At 44.1% G+C, this 21,150-nt stretch overlaps 1 protein-coding gene across 1 annotated transcript in view; it reads left to right on the forward strand.

Moving 5' to 3' along the window:
• The first annotated feature begins 416 nt into the window (after positions 1-416).
• The window catches only part of GAREM1 (GRB2 associated regulator of MAPK1 subtype 1), a 101,511-nt gene continuing 80,777 nt past the window's right edge, over positions 417-21,150 (forward strand). The window contains exon 1 of the mRNA XM_050891360.1: positions 417-537. Within this exon, the coding sequence (XP_050747317.1) occupies positions 417-537 (121 nt within the window). The remainder of the gene's footprint in view (positions 538-21,150) is intronic.

Genomic DNA, 21,150 nt, shown 5'->3' on the forward strand with positions numbered 1-21,150 from the left:
TTGGCGGCGGCGGCGGCGGCGCTCCCCGCCGGGCGGGCAGCCCGGCACTTTCCTTTTCGGCGCGGGGAGGAGCGGCAGCTGCGCAGGCGTTGCTCGCACCCTGTTGATTAGTCAGTGCTGGGATGGCGCTTCCTGGGCCAGGCGCGGCGGCGGCGGCGGCGGGCGGCCCCAGCCGGTCCCGGGGGGCGGCGGGAGCAGGAGCAGCAGCAGCAGCAGCAGCAGCAGCAGCAGCTGCCCGGCGGGTCTCCCCTTCTGCCTAGCCCGGCATGTCCCGGGGCAGCCAGCGCTGAGCGAGGCGGGCTCCTTCCCCCTCCTCCCTCCGTCCCCCTCCTCGCTGGCTGCAGCCCCGCCGGGTGGGAGCACCCCGCCGGCGCTGCCTGTCTGGCTCCCTTCCCTCTCCTCCCCGGGCCGGGAAGATGGACCCCGGCCCGCCGCTGGGCTGCAGCCTCAAGGACGTGAAGTGGAGCGCGGTGGCCGTCCCCCTGGACCTGCTCGTCAGCACCTACCGGCTCCCACAGATCGCCCGGCTGGACAGCGGTGCGTGGGGCGGCGGGCGGGCGGGCGGGCGGCTCTGCCCGGCGGCTGGCGGGGAGCGGGGCCGGGCGGGCGCCGGGCTGCGGGGCGGGCGGCGAGCGGCGGGCGCCGCTCCTGGGGCGGGCTGCCAGACCCCCGGGTGCACCCCCTTTCCTCCCGCGGCTCCCCGGAGTACCTTCCGTGCGGTCCTTACACCGGCATCTGCCGTTACCGGGTGTCGCTGCAAGGCTTCGACTTGCATCGGAGTCCGTGCGTTCCTTTGCATCAAAATATCTGGGTAATACCCTCCTCCCCCCCCGCGCCCCCTTACCGTGTGTGTCCAGGGGAGCTCGGTGAAGCCTCTTTGCTACCAGCTGCCTGCCCCTGAGAAAGGTCCTCGCAGTCTCAAAACGTGGAAGGGCATTTTCAGTAGTCGAGACTCAGTGTTGTGATGAAGTGATGCTACACCAAGGCCAAATAAGAAGGGATATTAAATAGCCAAGTGGGCTAAATCTCAAATGTTACACCACGAAAAAAGCCACGGACCTGTAAAGAGAGGAGTAACGTAAGAAGCCTTTACAGTCTCCAGATAACTTTTTATTACTGTTCGCTTAGGTGCTCACCTGCAGTTTCCAAGTCTGCAGCTTTTTGTTTGCTCCAGGAAATAAGAAATAAGTCTGACAGAATAGCTGTGACAGCAGCATTTTACCTTTCCTAGATACGTGTCTTAGAAAGTAATGTGTCAGCACAGAGAACTGGGGAAATATGGGGAATTTTTTATAAAGGCTCAGACAGCTGCTTTATAATAGTGTGTATGTGCATTGCGTGGTAGCTCCGTGAAAACTGTCCAACTCTCCCGTCTCTAAGGGAATGCAGAAGATAACTCACAAATCAGGAAAAATTTTCAGGCTTTTTAATTTGTTAGCTTATGAAGTCACCTTGTACTTACAGGATGTAATAGAACAGTTCTCTTATAAAAGTTTTGTATTGATTTGAAAAGTTAAAAATGAGCACAGACATCGTCCACTGTTACTCCCCGGTGTGCAGGTCAAGACTAGGATTGGTTTATTACTTAACTGCAGTTCCCATAATCCAGTGATGATTCAAGCTGGGGCTTTTTTGACTTTGTCCCTTGATTATGCAGTACTTTTCCTATTCCTTGTGGTGCTTCCTCAGAGCTGGTGCTCAGGAGCAGGTTAAAGAAAAGCTTGTTTGCCTTTTGAACTGCAGCTGGCTGGTTTTCGTACTGTCGAATGTATGTTGTCCTGTGAGAACGGCAAAGCTGGTGTGTTAAGGAGGTCCTCGTGGTAATACCTTCTGTCACTAGAAACAGCTAAGATGGCCTCCAGTCACTGCACTTAAGGCTGTCAATTTACTTGAGATTCCTGGCAGTGATTCGGGCTTTAACAGGACGTATGTATTGATGACTTACTAATTTCCCTCTGTGCATGTTACACTTCCCAATCTTCCCGCTCCTCTTGTCTTGCTTCATTGGAAGGGACCTGAGTGAGCTTTGTGGGTAGAGAAAGTTCATGGGTTTCGAAGCAAGTAGGGTTTTTTTTTTTTTTTTGGTCTTGTGTCAGACCTGGTGACGGGAATATCCCATAATTGTTGGGGAGACGAAGATGTTGTGGATTTTGTGCGAAGGCTTTTTTGTCCCATATGCCACACTTAAAGCATATGCACAGGCAACTGGATGTAAACAGACCTGAGCTCTTTTGCCCATGCCCTGAGATGGCCAGACATGAGGCAGCTGTTGGTGTAGGTGTCCTGCGAGTAATGGTTCAGCCCCACACTAAACCTTGCTAGGAGGCAGGCTCAGGTATAGCACTGTGCTAAGGGCTTTGGGTTGGAGCTGGCTGAGGTCTGGCCAGTTCAGCGTGCAGGCAGAAGCTCTTGGGTCTGCTTTTACCTACTCATATGGACGTACCTTTTAACTTCTGGGACTACAGATGGCAGACGAATCAATATTTCATAATGAACGCAGACGCCATGGTCTTGGTGGTACGAAGAGAACACTTTTTCTGTTTCCAAAGGAGGTTGTCTTGCAGTAAGAGAAAGCAACTACGAATCAGCATGTAGCCTCCTAAAGGAGGAAAGGTGGGAACGTGCAGTGTTTGTGGAAATGACTGGAGCACCTGCCGTCCCAGGATGGTTGCTCTGCACCCCTGTCCTTTTCTTGCAAAGCTAACAAGTGGAGCTCTGTCAGAGAATTTCTTGATGCAATACTGAAGAAAATAAATGCAGAGTCCAGTCCAAATGTGTGTCATCCAATGCTCAGGAAGTTTAAGGCTACCTCCGTTAACAAAGTAGCGTCTTGTGCCAGTTTTATCAGGATGCAGCTCTTGTCTCCTCCACACCACTGCAGGTACAGCCTGCAGATACTCGTCGACGGGTCAGGGTTCAGTTGCACAGAAAAGGCCTCGTCTCTTCTTTAGGTGCTGAATTCCACTCCAGATCAGTGGAAGCTGCGTGTGTTCCGTGCTGTTGGAAATCAAACCACCTGTAGATGTCTGTCTTCAGTCACCTTTTGATTTCGTGGTTGGCTTCTGTCTGTAGCAGCAAGTTGTTTCTAGGCTGGTTGTTTCAGTCATCATGAGGTTTTGTAAAAGCCAGAATTTGTTTCTTCAGGACCAGGATGTAGAATAGGATTGAAAAGCTGGAGATGTATCTTCTTCAGAAGATGCCAGCCTTACTGTGTTGTTTCTACATTGCTTAATGGAGTTTAGCACTCATTGGATAATGTTCTTAGATGATACCCACACAAGATCTCCAGTTTTTCACTGTTGCTTCACCTTCAGGCCTTTCAGTTTGAAGGGGAAGAATGGATATGATGAATGCAGTTTTATTCTTCGAGTTTGGATGTGCAGCTCCTGGAAGAATGCCCTTAAGTAGTTCAGTTTGATTTCTTGACAGGATGAAGTTATGAAATATTTATGCACACTAAATTTGGCCCTCTGCTAAGAAGGGAGGGTTTTTCTTGATGGTATGGGATGAAGGAGGAATGAGAGGAAGGAGTCTGTCGTTACATCAAGATATAGTTGGAAGTAGTTAGGCATCAGTGCCTACCTTATCCATCTAGAAATGATAAATATGTCAACTTCTGTTTTTTCAGATGAAATTTTAAGACTGTTTAATTCTATTCCAGGTTATGGTTTTGAATGCTGTTAAGTCATAAGTCAAGTTTTGTTTGTTTTAATCTGTTCATGTGTTTTAATATTTTGCTGGTGAATATTGTTATATTAATTGAACAAACAGACTGGGGAAAAAAAAGCTGTCACTCTTGAGAGGAAGCAAATTTTTTTTTCCACGGTGGTTTTTTTTTCCAATGTATATAATGGCTTAAATGTTTCTAGAGGATAACTCATACAAAACTGCTAAAAGAGTGCTAAACACCATACCAAAGAAAATGAATGGACTTTATCTCACACTGTGGAATTCACTGAGTGGGCTGTTTCAGATGAAAAGAAGCAAGACTCGAAGAGCGAGAGAGGAGCGAGCTTTGTGCTCTGTTTTTCCTGTCCTTGCCCCCCCACCATCCTGATCTGCGTTGTCACGGCTGAATCCCACCCCAGTGACACAGAGAGGCTTGTGGGTGGGTGCAGTGGGAAAAGATTTCGCTCTGGGAACCCGCAGCAGAAAGAGATCTTATCAGAGTGTGGTTGTTGCAACAGGGCAAAAGGTGAGCGTCGCTGGTCTCTGAGAAAACACGGATGCGCGTGAGGCTTGGGTTGGCTGTCTTCAGATCATCCGTAGAAAAGGCTAACAGCGAAGCTGTGACTGTGTCTTGTTGCTAATGCTGAAATGATGTTGTGCGTGATTATCTCAGGGCTTTACATTTCTGGTAATTATTTTTCTAAGGGTAATTTTGGAGGGTAAAAGTGAAATGCTATCAAGGTTAAGACCTGGAAAATACTGTTTTGCATAGAGCTGAGCTTCAGGCCGAGCTTTTTTTCTGTAAGCTCACTGCTCCCTTTGGACTCCAAGAGTCTGTCATTCTTTTTCTTAGCAGAACTCCCTTTCCCTGAGCTGCTGTTGCTGTGTTTCCACAAGTAAAGAGCAGCCTTTGCTAGTAGGTAGTTTTTACCCACAGACTGGGTATGAACTGGAAGAATTCATAGAAATTTGCAGCTTGTGTACAAAGACTAAAGCTTCTGGGATTAAGAGGGCATGTGGTCCTCTGATTTTATTTATTTTTTTCACAAGGGATAAACATATTTATACATGCTCTCAAAAAAAGATGATGTTATAGAAACTGATGCTCTTGGGATCAAACATGGTGGCACTTGTCCTCCACTCGTAGAGAAGTGATTCCCTGCTGTGCATGGTGGGGAAACCATGCTGCCCTTTTCTGGAAGGGAGACCATGGATCGCGATGAGCCACTGAGACTCCAAAGGAAATTCTTCTCTATGCATTGTAAATGTGTGGTTGCTGTGAGATGAAAAGACAGAAATAATGGCTATAAAGAAAGGAAAAATCTATAAAATAGGTAACAAATTTAAAGGATGATTTCTTCTTTCTTGCCCCTGAGTGAACTCTTGTGAATATCAGCAGTGGGTGAATAGTGAGTTCGTGCTGCTATTGCTCCTGGGGATGAAGAGATTTTATTTACTTATTTATTTATTTTATTTCAGGTTCTCTTTTTCTCTGCCATTTCAAAACTTTTCGTGGTGATGTCCATCTACCCAAGTCACGTTCAGGGGACTATTGTTCCCTGCAGCACATTACTGTAGGGCTTATTCCGGTTCCAAATATCTGGAAACGGAGCACCTTTGCAGCTTGTCAAAGAACATTGTACTCAATAGAACAGTGTGGCCGTGTACATAATGAAAATTTCATATTGCGTCACTCTGCAAATGTGGGTTATCTGTGCAGCTGAACAGTACTTTGAAACTACAAAGAGGCTTACTCTTTTAAGGTCTGAATGCTGCTATCCGTGCTGTAATTGTCTTGAATGACCTCCTTCTTTCGAGAAGCTAGTGCAGGGTGTCTCAGTAGTCTGCTATTGAATAAATCTTTAAAAGGAATCATGTGGGGGTAGGGCAAAGCTTTCGAGTGGACCAAGAAAGAGGTTTCAGATATGCTCAGAGCCTGGGCAATGGCCGTGATCTGATTTCCCACTCTAGGTGTGGCCGTCTGTTGTGTACTGTGGTGTGGTAGGTGACAGTTCTCGTATATTGGGCAGACAGACAAGTGTCTCTGATTCAAAGGCAAAAACCTTCAAGATATGCTGTATCCACATGGCTTGATTTCTTCCTTACTTGCTGAGCAGCTTTGAAACTCCGATTGTTTATACTGTGTGTTCTGCCATTAAAGTATAATCTCAGAAGCATCTCCTTGCATCCTCTTCTTTCCTCCTTTGCCTTGTGGTCTGCTGTCTCTGTCAAGACAATTGAATGAAAAAAACAATTAACAGGTTGCCACTAACCACTGCTCCTGGGTATTCATTTTGGTTCGTTTTTTTTCTTTTCCCCTGCTGGCAGATATATGTTCCAGAAACGTTTTACTGAAAAAGCTTTTAATTCATTTAAAATCTGCAGCTACCGAATGGTGTCTGTGAAGATTATAGTGCCCTCCTGGAGATGGAGGCCAGTAACTTGGCAACACCTATTCCCAGGTGTACTACAGGCTTCCAGTGAGGCAGATAAAGAGTTCAGCAGCATACCCGTTTTACACCTAAAAATCCGTTATTTCTTTGAGCTGCTTTCATGTTTGGCAATGATTTAATGTACAATAGTGTGTATTGTGTGTTTTCTAATCAGTATGCCATTTGCACCACACTGGACCCTTGGTAGTGTGGTAGGGCTGCTAAGATGCAAAATAGTTGCCTTGCTCTTATTTTTTACATGATTAATAAATGTTCATATTCTTTTCTGCCATACAAGGTGTGAAACTTAAAGCTCTTTTTTCAGTTTCTGAAGTTTTGACTCTGTTAGGTGAAGCCTTTGTGTACATACCTGGACAAACTCTTCCTGGATAATTCTGTAGTTCAGGTATTGGAAGGTGAAACACCATTAGTCTTTTCTTAACTGGAATTCAAGTGCTATAACTTTAAATCCGTGGATAAAGTCCTGGAGGAAGCTTAGTGCCTTGGCTTTTTTTTTTTCTTTTTTTTTCCCCTCCATTTAAATTACATGTAGCTTTCAGATAAGGCACAAGATATACATAAAACCAAACGAATTAAGGTGTCTTGAACAGTTAGTAAAACCCTTAATCTTAAAACAAATGTGGTGTGATGAATCGTATGCTGCTGTTGCAAGATATGGTAGTAAGGAATGGTACAAGTCTAGCATAGGAAAGAAGGGTTTTGTTGTTTTATGCTTTGTCTGTAAGCGCTGTTCTGGAACTAGGTGTTCCTGGCTTTGGTGATTACGTGAATTGGCACTCCCTGTAATAGCACAGCAAAGGCAACTCGAGGGAGTATGCCAAGACAAAGTGCTGGAGGATATTGGACAGCGTGGTCTGGTGCTCCAGGATTCAGTGGAAGTGGTGGGAAGAGCTACAGCGTATTCCAGTCATTCCAGTGGTGGTTTGTCAGCAGCGAAGGGCATGGGTGTTGCTGTATTTCCTTCTGGCGTTACGAGTAACAAGTTGGTTGGATTAGGGAAGCTTAAGTCTCTCCCCTATAGGAAAATATTCATCATCTTAATGTGGATTGCATATGACTCAAAACCAACCTTCATAAAACCCAGTGAGCCAATATTTCAAGTCTGAAATTTTTGCTTTTAATGGCACTTCCCTTTGGAACGAGTTTTACGTAGCATTTGTGGTCTGCGATTCTCATACCACTTACAGTATGAAAAGCTTGTGGAGCTAACTTCACTGCACCTCCACCTGTAAGCCAAATCTGCTAATCTGAAGGCCTAGACAGAAATGTAAATTGAGGTGTATAAGCAGATTGAAGAGTGTGTCTTTGCTGAGGATTGGGGCCGTGTCTGCTTTGCAGTCTCTGTGGCGATGTGCACGTCCGCATAAAACTGCTAATGTCACAGCTTTGCCAGGGCACCTGCACACTTGGCTGAGGCATTGCATCAGCAAGAATAGCTGCTCTGTCTCGATATCTCCTGTACTGCTGCTGCATGGTGTATTGCCCCGTCAGGCTTGTTGCTGCATGCTGGGGGGTAGAAATGTCTTCCTGAGGGTGGGGAGGGTTTGGAGTCCAGCCTCCTCGTCCCATAGTTTGCTTTGGCTTTCAGTTTGTGCAAAGGAGTGATCAGAAAATTGGCCTTCAGAAAGAGGTCGGGGGAGTGTCTGTCAGGGAGAGTGGGGGGGGAGGAGGTAACTGTGTTTAGCTCATACAAGGCATTAACACCAACAGCTCCTGCAGTGGCTGACTATACGTGGGAGAAATGAGCATAGAGGTGTTGTAGAGGCTGCAGATGGGGAGCAAGAATTGCCAAATCCTACAGACATTCACAGGCCAAGTCTGTTGTGCAGAGGGAGATGCTCCTGAGCCTGCAAAACGCGCACCGAGTGTCTGGATCAAGCCACAATGCAGACGCAAAGTGACCAGTGAGAGCTGCCAGAGCTGTGGGTTCAGGGGGCTTGGGGAGCCCGGTGCCAGGGGCCACAGCATATGCACGCCCAGGCAAGAGCTGGTGCGCTCTCAGCAGAGGAGTGGGTGATGATTTTACCAGGAAGAGTAGCACATCTGGTTGTGGCAGGGAAGGCCACGTGGAGCTTCCTGGAGGTGCAGACCTTCAGGAAATGCAAAATTGTTTGAAAAGTGCCCTTTTTGTTTGTTGACTTTTTCTTTCCTGGTGTTATAACTGGTGCAAGTTGTAATCACGGAGAACTCGGACTCATGCAGGTTTCCTTGGCCTGTGAGGGTGTCGCTGGGCTCCTAAAGGGAACCAAGGATAAAGATTTAAATATGGTCTCGGAGGCTGGAAGGTGCCTGAGAGCTCAACCTGATGAAGTTCATAATGGACTTGCCTCATGCCAGGGCTGAACCTTAGTGACTCAAATGTAAATATTATGTAGAACACAACATGCTGCAATCGCATTTGTGAAACGAGCAGGGGAAAACTTTCTGGCAAAGGGGTGGTGGCGAGGAAGTTGGGGAGTCTCTCCTTACAGTCAGAGCTGGGGGAGTGGGAAGAAAAGCTGAGTAAGGGACTAAAAGCCCCCTTTGACAGGCCAGTGCATGCCACATGCTGCTCTACTTGCTGTCTCTGCGCCTTCGTGGCAAAACGCGTACCTGGCGTGGGTGAGGACGTAGCTCAGTGGGCGGCAGGTTTCCAGGGAAAGGCCAGGGGGCTGTGGCTGCCGGCTTGGGGAGCACCGGCCACCAGCCGGGGTGCAGTGCAGGGACGTGTGTTCTCCGAAGGCAAGGTGTTGGACGAAAGGCTGCGTGGGGACGTGGTTCCCCTCTGCAAGAAGGATATGGGCTAGTTGGAGAGAGTCTGGAGATTAACCACCCTAAACTGCTTATTCACTCTGTCCTGAAGGGAGAGACAGTGTGCCCAAGACCGACCCGAGGGTACGAGCGGAGGAAGATCCCTGTGTGTACCCTAAGCAGTCATTTTCAAAATTGTGCCTGCCGGCCTTACCCGAGTGTCCCCCCGCCTCGTCGTGCTGCTGCGGCTGCTGCTGAGCGCTGAAGCGAGCTGGGCTGGTGGACTGAAACAGAGCACGCTCTCCTTGCAGCTGGGTTTGTAAGAGTCATACAGTCTAAATACTCAGTTACTAAATTACTTCCAGGAACTATTTCAAAGTAATCCACAAATGCTTGAATACCCCCTCCCATGTGTTTGTTTTTCTGTTTGCAGCTTTTTTTTGTTGTTGTTGTTCCAACTGGCATTTTTACTTATTTGCCCCACTAAAAGCAAGCACTGCCTATTCTTGTTGCTTCCTGGCACCTCACCATTTTGGAGATGAAAGAGGAAAGATTGGGGCAGGAAGATGAAGGAAACTTTTTAACTAAGGAGGGGGGGGAAGGGCACACGTGCACAGATCTTTTCTTCTTGTCCAGCTCTTCTGTTGTGTCTTTCAGTGGGTCCTTTCGGGGCATGGTTGGATTCAAGGAGCCCTTGGCTCCAGTCAGCATCATTCAGTCCATCCCCCAGGCTACTGGCCTGCACTTCTGGGCTTCCAGGAGGTGTTGCAAGTTACCTGCAGTCGTTTCCAAGGTCGCTGTAAGGTAAAACACTCAGTACTGTCTAGCAGTAGCAGAATGGAGCAGTGCAAGGAGCTTCTTCCATTTTTCTGTTATCCTTTCTTGCCTTCAGATAGGATAGTCCTTCCTTTCACCTCTTCCAGCATTACTGGCACGTTGCTGTTGTGTTCTTGTCCTGTCCTCCAACTTCTTACAGCTCCCGTGCAAACTCTGCTTCTCCATCCTTCCATACCCTCTTCTTTTCCCTCAACTTGGAGGAAATCGGCATGTTTCTTGGACCAGACAGCAGCATGATGTTTGGCTATGCATGTACCAGGAGTGATAGCTGTGTATGTGCTACCAGAGGTGCAAGCAGGGAAAGCTGTTTCAGACACTTCTAGAGACTTGAAAGTTTCTGGTCACCGAGACCAGAAATTGGAACTGCAGCTCATTGCTGTTGGAAGGAGACAGGTGTTATGGGCTTCGCTGCAGAGAGGTGGTTTCTGTCAGTGCAGATAACATGAGATCTCCTTCTGTGGAGTCTTACACTTTGCTGTTGACATGCTGTTTGGTTTAACTTCAGTAAAGGGAGTTTTTCTGGCAGGACTTAAACGTGAGTTGGTAGGCTTTGCATGTAATGCTTCCTTTTGTCAGCCAGCACTGACTGATTGCTTGACTTAAAGAAAGTGAGTGGAAATGCTGTGTATTTGTAAGAATAATAGTAATCCTTGTCCATTTGTTATATGATGTGACTAGCCAGAAGGAGAATCTTATGTGTATATCCTTGTTGGAAGACTGGTTTCCAAAACATTAAATTATTCCTGCTTCTTTCTTAACAGTTTTGCTCAGGCTTCTATTTATTAAAAGGTCAAAATGCCTCTTTACCTCTTTGAAGGGGCCATAACCACACACATTGGGTAATATCTAAGATCTTATCTGAGTTGCATTTATGTAATTTCATTATGGTCAGAATTTTTTTCTGTCTTAGTCTCTGAATGTGAAGCTACATTATACTCATAGGAGGAAAATATAGAAAGCATCAGCGCGTATGTGACTTGGAGAGATGATAGGGTTCCACATGAAAATACAAAATGTGTCTAGTTACACATGCGTGTTATTGCAGCCACCAAACCCAGGATGTGGCTGTAGACAAACAGCAAAGCTGCAACAGCGCTGCAGCTGAATGTAGGGCAAGCGGGAGGAAAAGATCATTTCTGTTGCGTGTTTTATGGGTTGCATTGTCAAATATCATTTGGGTTCCTGTCAATATATAACAAAATATCTTAAGACCAAATGGCCTGTGGGCAAAGATAAATGTGCCCTCAAGGGGAAAGTGAGGCATGATGGGCTTTTCTTCACTCTGTGTTCTGCATGCTGCTCACCAAAAGTAGAAGCTTTCCCCTTCGCAGGAGGGGTTTTATTTTTTTCTTTTTGTGCCTTCTTAAGATGATGAAAATATTATCAAAGGGATATTATTCAATTATCCCTTATGTTTTATTAAAAACAAAGCCATTCTTTTTATACCTTACAGTTTAAGTGTAGATTTCTCTGAAATAATGGAAATAAATTGTATTCAGGATTAGGACTGTCCTTGATCAGAAAAGAATTAGGTGCAGCTTTGATTGCGTTCCTTTTGTTAGTATTCCCATATTGCTCAGATACTCTTACTGTACCAGGGTGTAACCAAACCAAACAGGTGTCTAATTATAGTTGAACATCCAAAATTTCTGTGTGTGTATGTGGTCAGTCCGTGTCTGAAGAGGCATTGCCCTCTTATTAGTGATATTTGAATTTTTCCAGGTTGAGCAGAAGGGGTAGGATGGACATAGCTAAAATGCAAAGGCAACGATAGCCCCAACAAGCAGGTGCCATTTGTGCACAAGCAATTAGTGCCTGTGTGGTCTCCGAGGGCACGGGGAGATGGGCCAGGCCACTAGGCAAGCAGCCAGGTGGCAACCTGACTTCAGAGCAGAGCTGAACTTTTGCTTGCTTCCAGCTGTTTTTATTCCATCCTTAACCCAGGCTGCAAAAAAATCAGAGACAAATTAAAGTGTAATGATGAGTTCTTTCAAAGCCAAAGAAAACTATGCTTGAGCAGCTACTGCATTTGGACTACTTTATTTTTAATTGGATGCTTGTCCAAGATGCCCCAAGTTCAAACAGGGATCACTGCTGTGCAACACAAAGCAGCATAGTGTCTCTTTAGGACTTGGGATATATAATGAGAGGACTGAGCATGTTTACTTGGATACTATTTTAAAATATCGTCTAATTATAAATAACTGTCAATGAGAGCTCCCCAGCTCTCAAGCTGTGCCCAGGAAAAGTCTGAATGAATAGGCTGCTTTTCTGTCTGCCAGGGCAATCTAGAATCAAATTCTAGTTCTTAAATCCATGAGGTTGGTAGGGTTAAAATTTTCTTCATCGGCATCCTGAGTCTGGGGAGCTTTAGCCAGACTTCCCTGAGCAGACTCCCAACCATTGCACGTGGGGAGAGGTGACTCCTGCAGCAGCTAAGCTGCGCAGCCGCCTTCAGTTTTATCAGTTAAAGCAACCATTCTGTATCTGTGCTTGGAAATAAATAGGAAGCCAGTAAAAGCATGTAGTGCAATGCTAAATGCTGACCTCCCACCTCTAAGTATTGCGCTTCTCCAACTAGGCACCTGATGCTAAACAGACACTTGGAAGTGTATCCTCCAGTGGACCTCACAATATTTATAGATGCCTCTGAGCAGGAGCTTTCTAGCATGAGGAATTCTTGCCTCTAATGAAAGAAAACCTCGGCTCTCTTAATGAAGTATTTAAAGGAGCTGATTTGGATGGCAGCAGACTGCTCGGAAGTCTCATTACTGCTGTGTTTTTCTTTTGGTCAGGTAGTGCTGTCATTCTCTTTATCTGTACTTATCAGACTGCTTATGAAAGCTGCTCTTTGGATTCCTCATTTCCAAACCTGGTGCCTTGATTGCAAAGGGCAAATAAATATTTTAAATCTTTTTTTTTTCCTCCCTGACTTTGGCCATGAGAATTCAAAATGGAAAATAAACTAAACATGAGACCGACGTAAAAATTCCTTTCTCTCCCTCTCTATGGTAACACTAAACTAGGCTGGAACCTCTCTTGCATGCAATGAAAAGTTATTTGGCTTTCTCCTTCTCAATGTTTCTAACCTGTGGTCATTTTAAGTGTAGTTAAACTTGGTGTTCTTTGATCTTATTCTTAATCCTTCAGATTTGTGATCTTAGGTGACTTCAAAACCAGAAGTTTCTTCCATAAGAATCTCAGTTTTCAATTAATTGAGTGATTCTGAGATTTTTTTTAAATTTTTTTTCTTCAAATATAAGGTACCATGATAAATAGTTAGCACTATTCAACATGTTGCAGGGTATTGGAGTAGTTTAAAGAATTGCTGAGACTTTTTAGGGTGGTTTGTAAGTAACCATGGTGATTGACTGTTCTGTTGGATCAATCTTAGAGCTAAATCTGTTGTGAGGATACAGCAAATCTGCAGTTACATCTGATGATGCTCAGCATTAATAAGAAGAGTAACTATGATAGCAGCAGAAAGTTACTGTGTTTTGGAATGCAAATGTTAAGATGTTGTTGTACTGAGTGGTTTTTTTTCCCCTGTGTGGGGGTGGAGAGCAGTCTGTGTTGAAAGATGTGTTTTGGCTTGTTTGGCTTGAGTTCATAAAAAGTAAGGTTTCTCATTCTGGGATGTTTGTTCTGAAGGCTTGAAACAAACACAAACAAAGCTCAATGAAATCTGTGTTGTTACTCTTCGGGGTTTTTTTCCCCCACTAGTTTTCTTATGAACACAAAGAAAGCAAGATGCCAAGGTTCAAACTGTGAGATTGCTAAAGTCAGCAGAGCATTTACCATCAGTGGCACCAGAATTCCACTTAGTGTTTATTTAAAATATTGGTGGGTGCTCCTCTTCCCTGCAGTAGGTCAAACAGGTTTTTTTTGAAGACTTGCTGAGATGCTGTCTCTGTGTATTTGCAGCTAGAGAAAAGCTTGTCTTGGAACAAACTGGATTTTTCAGTGGATTAATCTGTCCCATAGCCTTGTAACAAGATTATGGTTTATGCTGATTTGTTGCAACAGTACTGGTATATCCAGTCATTCCAATAGCAAAATGCTAATCCTAAAGAAATAAATCTGTCTTCTTGCTGGCAGGCATAAAAAGAATAGGGGGATGGGAGTCTCTGCTCTCTTGTTAGGTATTAGTGGGTGATAGCTTGAGTTCAGCATCAGTTGGATTGAAGCAATTTGATTGTATCAGGCTTTTGCAGAGGGGTTGGAAATGGCAGAAATAAAGCCTTATCTCCTTTCTCTTGATTGTGAAATATTTAATGGTCACCCAGAGCAAAGTTTGATCACAGTACTGTGAGGCTGAAGGATTACATCAATGCACAAAGTACCGCAGGTAGTGATGTTAGGCAGTCTGAGGGTGATGCTGTCCTTGCCCCTTCCTTGCTAAGCAGGTAGGGTCAGTAAGCAAACTGGATGCCCTGTTGTTCAGACACAACTGAAAATTGTTGCAGCATGGCCAACCATAGCCAACAACAGTTGTGTTTCATCCAAGGAGAAAGGTGTACAGTGGGGAGAGGCTTCATCTCGGACAAACTGTTTCTTGGGTAGACGCATCTTGCCCAGCTCTTCCTGAAGCTGCGAGAACATTCAGTATCTCTCCTTCCACCATCCAAGGCTGAGACAAGTGTAACTGCTGGTAATGGACCTTGCTGCAGACAAGCAGTTTCGGGCAGCTGAGTGTCTCAGTCTGGGCTGGACAGGGTTGGATGATTCTCCTGGGCATTTCCTACACGGTCTCTGCAGCGAAGTACCAAAGAGGCGGTCTGAAACTCTTGGTGAGTTTGTGAGGCACAACCTGAGCTGGCTTCGATGCCTGGGCTCTCCTGTGGCTCGAATAAAAATACTTTTTAAAAAAAAAAAAAAAGGAAGGCACTTCATTTTTTTAACTCTTTTGTAATGTAAAAAGCAACTCTGAAGACCAACTGGTTGAATCTTAATTTGAGAGACAGCACACAAGATTGTCAACTAATTTTGCCTGATCTTCCCTGCTTTAGTTGCGACTTTTTCCCTTTTCTTGCTTTTGGCAAAGGAAGGAAGAATGTAAGTCATCTTAAAATCAAAATGAGTATGAATCCTTATGCTGTCAGGGGAAGCCTTTAATCCACTGAAAGATGTGGAGTCTGTGCAGTTGATGGAAGGTCAAGTCAATATTACTTTGGATTTCCTTGGAGAGAGGGATTTGATTGCAGTTTGAATCATGACAGAAATACTGGTAAATCCAGATAATAGGAACCAGCACAAATGAATGTGCTGCAGGAATGGAACAATTAAATGGAAGCATATATTTAAAACTACTCGGGAAATCATTTGAGAAGGAAGAAGGAAAATTGAAAAGCGAGGTTCATTATCAACAGTTCTAGATATAACTGCAATCTTTATTCCAGATCTTTGTGTTGCAAGCTCAAAAGGTTGTGTAGCTGGGGACAGAGCCCTCTGCTTTCATGTTTTCCACTATGTTCAGACACAGACAGTCAGATGAGACCACTGTCAGGCTTTCCTAATGAATCTGCCCACTTTAAATTAAAAATTTAGTACACTACATTTTATAGCCCAGAGATGTTTAAATTTTAACGTGGGTTGGGTTTGTTTTGGTTGGGTTTTTTTTTCCATCTTGCTCCTAGAAACTACAATATTTGCTCCTAGAAATTACAATATTTACCCTTTTAACTCACTGGCAATCTGTATTTAGACTTCGTGTGATACACCCCCATGCAAGTTGTTTTGCTTTTCTTTAAACAAGGAAAGTTGTCTGATCAGCTAGATAATTTTTTTTTTTAATCAACCTTTTTTTGTGTCTGTATGGAATGACAAAGTGAAACCGATAACATGGAGAGGCTTCCAAAGCAGATTTTTCTTTGATAGTAGTGTTTTCTACAGTTACATGCTCTTTTTACTTCTCTCCCATTAGGCACTTTATGCAAGAGTAACTCTTCCAAGCATCTGTTCAGTCATAGTGCCAAAAAACCCCATAAAATTTTCAATCCTTGTAGATCCGGTGTTCATTAATGTTGCTATGAGTGGGGTTCTTCACGTAACAAAATATTTCTGGGATTTTCTTTCCTTTGTTAAGGAACGTTACAAGGATGTGAATTTTTCCATACAAATTCCTGTTTCTACTTCAAACTGGAAAATTCAGATGTTGTTCTCCTGCTAATGAACTTTTTCCTCTGACCTACATCCTAGACCAGTGCAAGTTTTATTTTTGCGGAAGAAATAGCACTGGCAGGCTAAACAGCTCATTGAGATTTGACTCAGTAACCACAGTGCCAAAGCATAAGCAAGCAAACCACCCTAATTTAATATTTATTAGTCTTTGACATTCATTGAGGTATGTCTCCATAGATAAATACTCAACAGATACTCTGGAGTATGATGCAGCATGCAGAAAACAAAAGGTTTGACTTCTTCCCTCCACCCTCCCTCAGAGTTCATATAGAAGTTATTTGCCATGAGGAGAGCTTGCATGACCTGCTAAATAATGATAAAAGAAAATAAAATAAATTGTCCTAATTTGAATATTCAGACTTAACAAGAACTTTGTGTTTCTTCCCCCAAAACGTAAATTCCAAACTCAGCATTATAAAAGAAGAAAGCTTTAAGTATTAGTGAAATGATCGGTAGGAGAAGAGGCACCTGTTCTGCCAGCAAGATGTTGCTGCAGTAATATGACTGAGTGCTGGAGGTGAAGGATTGTATGTTAATAGCATTGTGGTAGATGGGGAGTTGGATGGAAGCTGTCCTGTGCACTGTTGCAGTTTCAGTCTGCCTGAAACAGCAAAACCACTCAAGGACTTTAGATGAAGTCTGTGCTTCTAAGGGAAGAAGGGAATTTGCTCACTTGTTTCTTTCCTCCCTTTGATGACAACTGCTCTCGGATGGTCATGTATGACAGCACTGCAGGTATTTGATTAACAAATAGAATGTCGTAGGTTCGTCTTCTACTGAGTTGTCACATACTCGTTTCTTTTGTTTCTCCTCCATTGCATGTATTAAAACCAGAGGGGGTTATTTAGGAGCGCAGTCTTGTCCCCTAAGTGAAAGAATTCATACTGCTCTTTGAATTCAGACTCCAATAAAAATAGATGCTAAGCCTCAAAGATATTGGAAAATTGACTACTTGGAGTTCTCTTCCCGTAGCCTATTGCCCATGCTAAGAGTCTGGGGGTTTTTTGTGTATGTTTTTCAAAGAACTTGTTACTCTTACTAACATAAAAGCAACATACTCAGTGCAGTGCTTCTTGAGCGCTAGTCATGCTTCCATGTGTCCCTGCATCAAACGAGACCAAATTGAAGTTAGCAGTGAAAAATCTTTGTGATGCAGCCTGACGTACACCTTGATGTTTTCTGGCTTACTTGTTTTGTATGGAACAAGTAGTTGCTGTCTGCTGTTTTCTTGTGGATGGTTACACCTTGGTTTTTGTTGTCTTGTATTTCAAGAGATCAGAAGCCCAACCAACCAGCTGAACAAGAACCAAAGGGTTGGGAGCTGTTTGAAGATTGTGTAAAGGATGAGCCCACCAGTGAAAGGAAACACAGATTCCCAGATGAGAACGACCCTGAGTTATGATTGGGTTTTGTTTTTGTTTTTTTTTTTTTTTTTAAAGGCAAAAGGATGCTGTGGTACCCAGCCTGGTTTTAACACCTGGCGATACCACAAAGCCTACCTTGGAAAGGCATTGCCAAGGAGGCCGCAGTTAGTGTGCGCAGTGCCCGCGGTTGTTAGGTGCTCGCTGTGCACAGCTGGGTGTTTCTGACCTGTGCGGGGTCTCTTCGGGTGTGCTGTCTCATCAGTGCTTGGCCCTGGGCTCCCCACTTTTAGATGGGGGACTCCTGAGCTTTTGTGCTGAGAGGAGGCTTTGGCTTCAGCTTTTACCTGCTGTGAATCTTCCAGTAAGATGAAAAGAAATCGAATTCATCTTAAGGTATTACCTGTGTGGGAGCTATGTGACTAGCAAATGTTTGCAGAAACACAAGCTTGCCTTTCCAAAAACAAGACAGCTTTTATTAGGTGACTGGTGTACGGTGTTGTAGATTCCTTCTTTTGGAGTGGAAAAGCAGCACTGGCATTTATATTTGGGCTAGCAGTGTGACCTCCCTCTGACCTGAAACAGATATCTCCTTGCACAGAGCCATGAAGTCCATAAGACTGTCTTTGTTTTTTTTCTTTTTTTTTTTTTTTTTAAACAATAGATTATAACTTCATTTCATACTGGCTAGGGCTGTGCTTTGTTTTTCATGATGCAGTGGGATAATGTTAAGGTGTATCTTAAGGCATGGCTTGTTTGGTCCTCAGCCAGGGAAAGTCCAGTGAAGCTGCATGCCCAGTGAAGCAGATACCATGTAAGTAAGGCTCCTCAGTGAGATGATAGCATGATAAATAAGTAAGAACCTCGCTTCTTTCTTTTTTCCAGCTTCTAATCATTCTGCTTTCTCTTAGCTTCCAATTGTTGCAAAATAAACCTTGGTTGCTAGTCTTCCCTTGTAACACTAGCCACATGCTGACAGTTCTTCATAGTTTTTTCACAGCAGACATGCTCACCTGACCAGACAGCCACTTCTTTTTGCTGTTCCACAAATTAACCCTTCATTCCTAGCAAATGTTAGTGCAAGCTTGAGTGGGGATAAAGTTGGAAGTTACTCATTTGTGTGGTTTTGTAGGTACCTGGCTGAGCACCCACTGAAATGATTTTTAATGATGCTGAGATTTTCCTATGTAATGATATGTTACACGATTGTGGAACATTAGATGGAATAATTAAACTCACCACCTACTTAACTGACCAAGGCAGGCTGGGTGATGCACTTAATTGTACGGCATCTGTTACCTTGCATGCAGATGGTGTTCAGGCTTAATGAAAACACATGGCCCAAAGACTTGATGAGTTTTCCCTGGGGTTTCACAGGCATCTTCTTCACCAGCTATTTCACAAAAGCTATCTTAAGTTTCTCATGAGCTCCTAGCTCTTTTCTGTAAGCCTTTTTGTTCCAGGAAGAGCAAATTCTGCATGCTTGAACTGATGTGCAAGGGACAGCATTAAGCTCACTTTACAGTCATCTGTGATGAATGAGATGAGAGGAATGTCTCCGTAACCATCTTCCTGGCAGGAGGAGATGGTATCTAGTTCATCTGGCGTGTGTAAATGGTATCTGTTACGTTGCTGGAACCTTGCGTGCGACTTCTTCTCTTTCTCTGAATTGCTCGTTACCTACTATTTTAATGTCTCCAGACGCAAAGCTTATGCTTTGAAGCAGTGATGCAAACTCTTAGCCAAGATGACAAAGTGTGTGGCATTGTAAAGCGTTTATATTCCTGTAGATCACTGCTTATTTTTAGCAGTGTAGATTCTGTGAGTGAATGAGTCATGTTGGTCTGCACATTTTGGAGTGAGTTGAATGTTAGTTTCTCAATACTAGGAGGAGAACCTTAAAAGTTGGGGTTTTTTGTTTGGTTTTTTTTTTTTTCATTTTTTTCATGATTTTTCTTCAGTGATTGGTGTTGAAAAGTCATTGCTGTCTTTGGTAAACCAGAATATGTGGAACCTGTGTGAATTTTCTTTTGTGGACTGTAATGGGCCAAGCTTTAATTGTTGATCCAGAAGGAAGCGAAGAGGAGGTGGGAGTGCTCAGACCCTTCAAAACTGGAGTGGTCTTCAGTTCTACTCCTGAGGCTTTACCCCAGATATTTGGAAATTGTGAAATGCTAAACTAAATAAAAGTGTGTGTCTTTAGAAAGTAAGCAGTGGCAACAACCTGCAGGGAGGTCAGTGCTTGCTTCAAAAGAAATGAGCTTCCTTCTGTGCTGCAGCATTGCCATATATAAACTCGGTCCCTGTGCATAGCCAACCTCTGTTTTCTCACCTGGTTCTTAAAAACTGCAAGTGAAAACAGAAATTCATCTCCGAACTTGTAGATCAAGGTATCCTGCTCCCAGTTTTGCTACAGTTGTTAACTGTTAATTTGAGATTGGAGTGTTTACAATGACAGAGCCAAGATTCGCCAAATGTGGATGATCCAGTTTTGGAAGTGGAAAGAATTATTAAAGAAGTATTGCCATTTAATGTAGGTGGTATTTAATAAGCATGGGAGTCTTGATTAAGCAATTACCTTTTTTTTTTTTTTTAAACTGTATCAACATGTGAACAGTTGTCCTTTCATGGTCAGTGTTCCCTCTGCAATTACCCTTCAACAAGGGTGGGCTTTGCAATATTTGTAGTTTTTAGGAATTGTATGGATTGCATGATGAAGTAGCCCAAATACTGGTCGTGGTCAGAGTGCTTATGGGAGGACAGCTTGTGTAGGAACATACCGGCTAACTTTTCAGTTCAGAGGTGTGAGGCTTTTATTGTCAGGCAAGGATGGGTGTTGACGCTTTATTTAGGGTTTAGGCACTCTTAGCGAATCATGGGTTTCTTAGTCTCGGGCATTATTATGAATAAACTTGACTCATATTTTGGAAAGAGGTAGGCAACTTGGGGAAGGGTGGGGAATTGCATGTGATAGTTCATTGCTTCTCTGACTTTTATTTGGGGGAAAAAAAACAACGCAAGTATTTGCCTGTAGATTCTTTGTAGTGGTTTAATTATATTGCAGTCATGTGGGGCGGGGAGGAGAGGGTGAGAAGATAGAGCTAATCCATATTTGATCATAAGAGACAAAACTGTTACTAAAGACGAGTGGCCTGTGTTCTCTGTTTTCTCATGGCGTCTGATTTTTTGTGTAAGCAGCAGTGTAGGAGTATGTTGAATAGGTGAGAACAGAGTTGCACAGTTGGTGGATGTGAGGACTGCCGAGTTCTCTCCCACATAGTTAAAATGTGATTAATGAAAGGCTTGCATAACTTGTGTTACTGAGGCAGGGGAAAAAGATCAGATTGGATATGTGTGGCCGTTTTGCAAGGTACGGTTGGCTGAGAAGAGCGTAAAGGGCTAAGTCTGGGTTGTGCTTGGGCTGGGAGCTGAGTCATGTAGCTAGGGTCAGAGGTGTCTCCTGCCTGAAAGATCCTCCTTTGCAGGAGGAAACCACTTTAAAGGCAGTGAGCAAGTCTTACAGGAGGAGACAGACTAGAAGAAAATGGAAGAAAGAAGAGGGTATGTATTGCCATGTTCTGTTGTCGTCAGTCATGTTTGACTTTTCCTTGTATTTCCTCCCATAGCATGGAGGCCATCATTAGCCAGGTGTTTTTGCGAGTCCATTAATCCCTTTGGTGACAAGGAGCCTCTTCCTATAAAGCAACGCCAGGAATCCAGCTCGCCCACGGTTAGGAAAGGTCAGGGCTTGGTAAGGACAGAGCTGCCTGTTGTGAGGGAGCCGGAGGGACCGTGAACTCCTCATTGCATCTGCTCCACCTTCTCTCCTCAGCTCAATCTCCCATGGCAAAGCATGGAATTCGCTTCCGATGTGATCGGTTGGAGCAAATAATTGGTGTAACAAGAATTGTGGTTTCCAA

The sequence above is a fragment of the Gymnogyps californianus genome, chromosome 2 (assembly GCF_018139145.2).
Source record: "Gymnogyps californianus isolate 813 chromosome 2, ASM1813914v2, whole genome shotgun sequence".
NCBI lineage: Eukaryota > Metazoa > Chordata > Aves > Accipitriformes > Cathartidae > Gymnogyps > Gymnogyps californianus.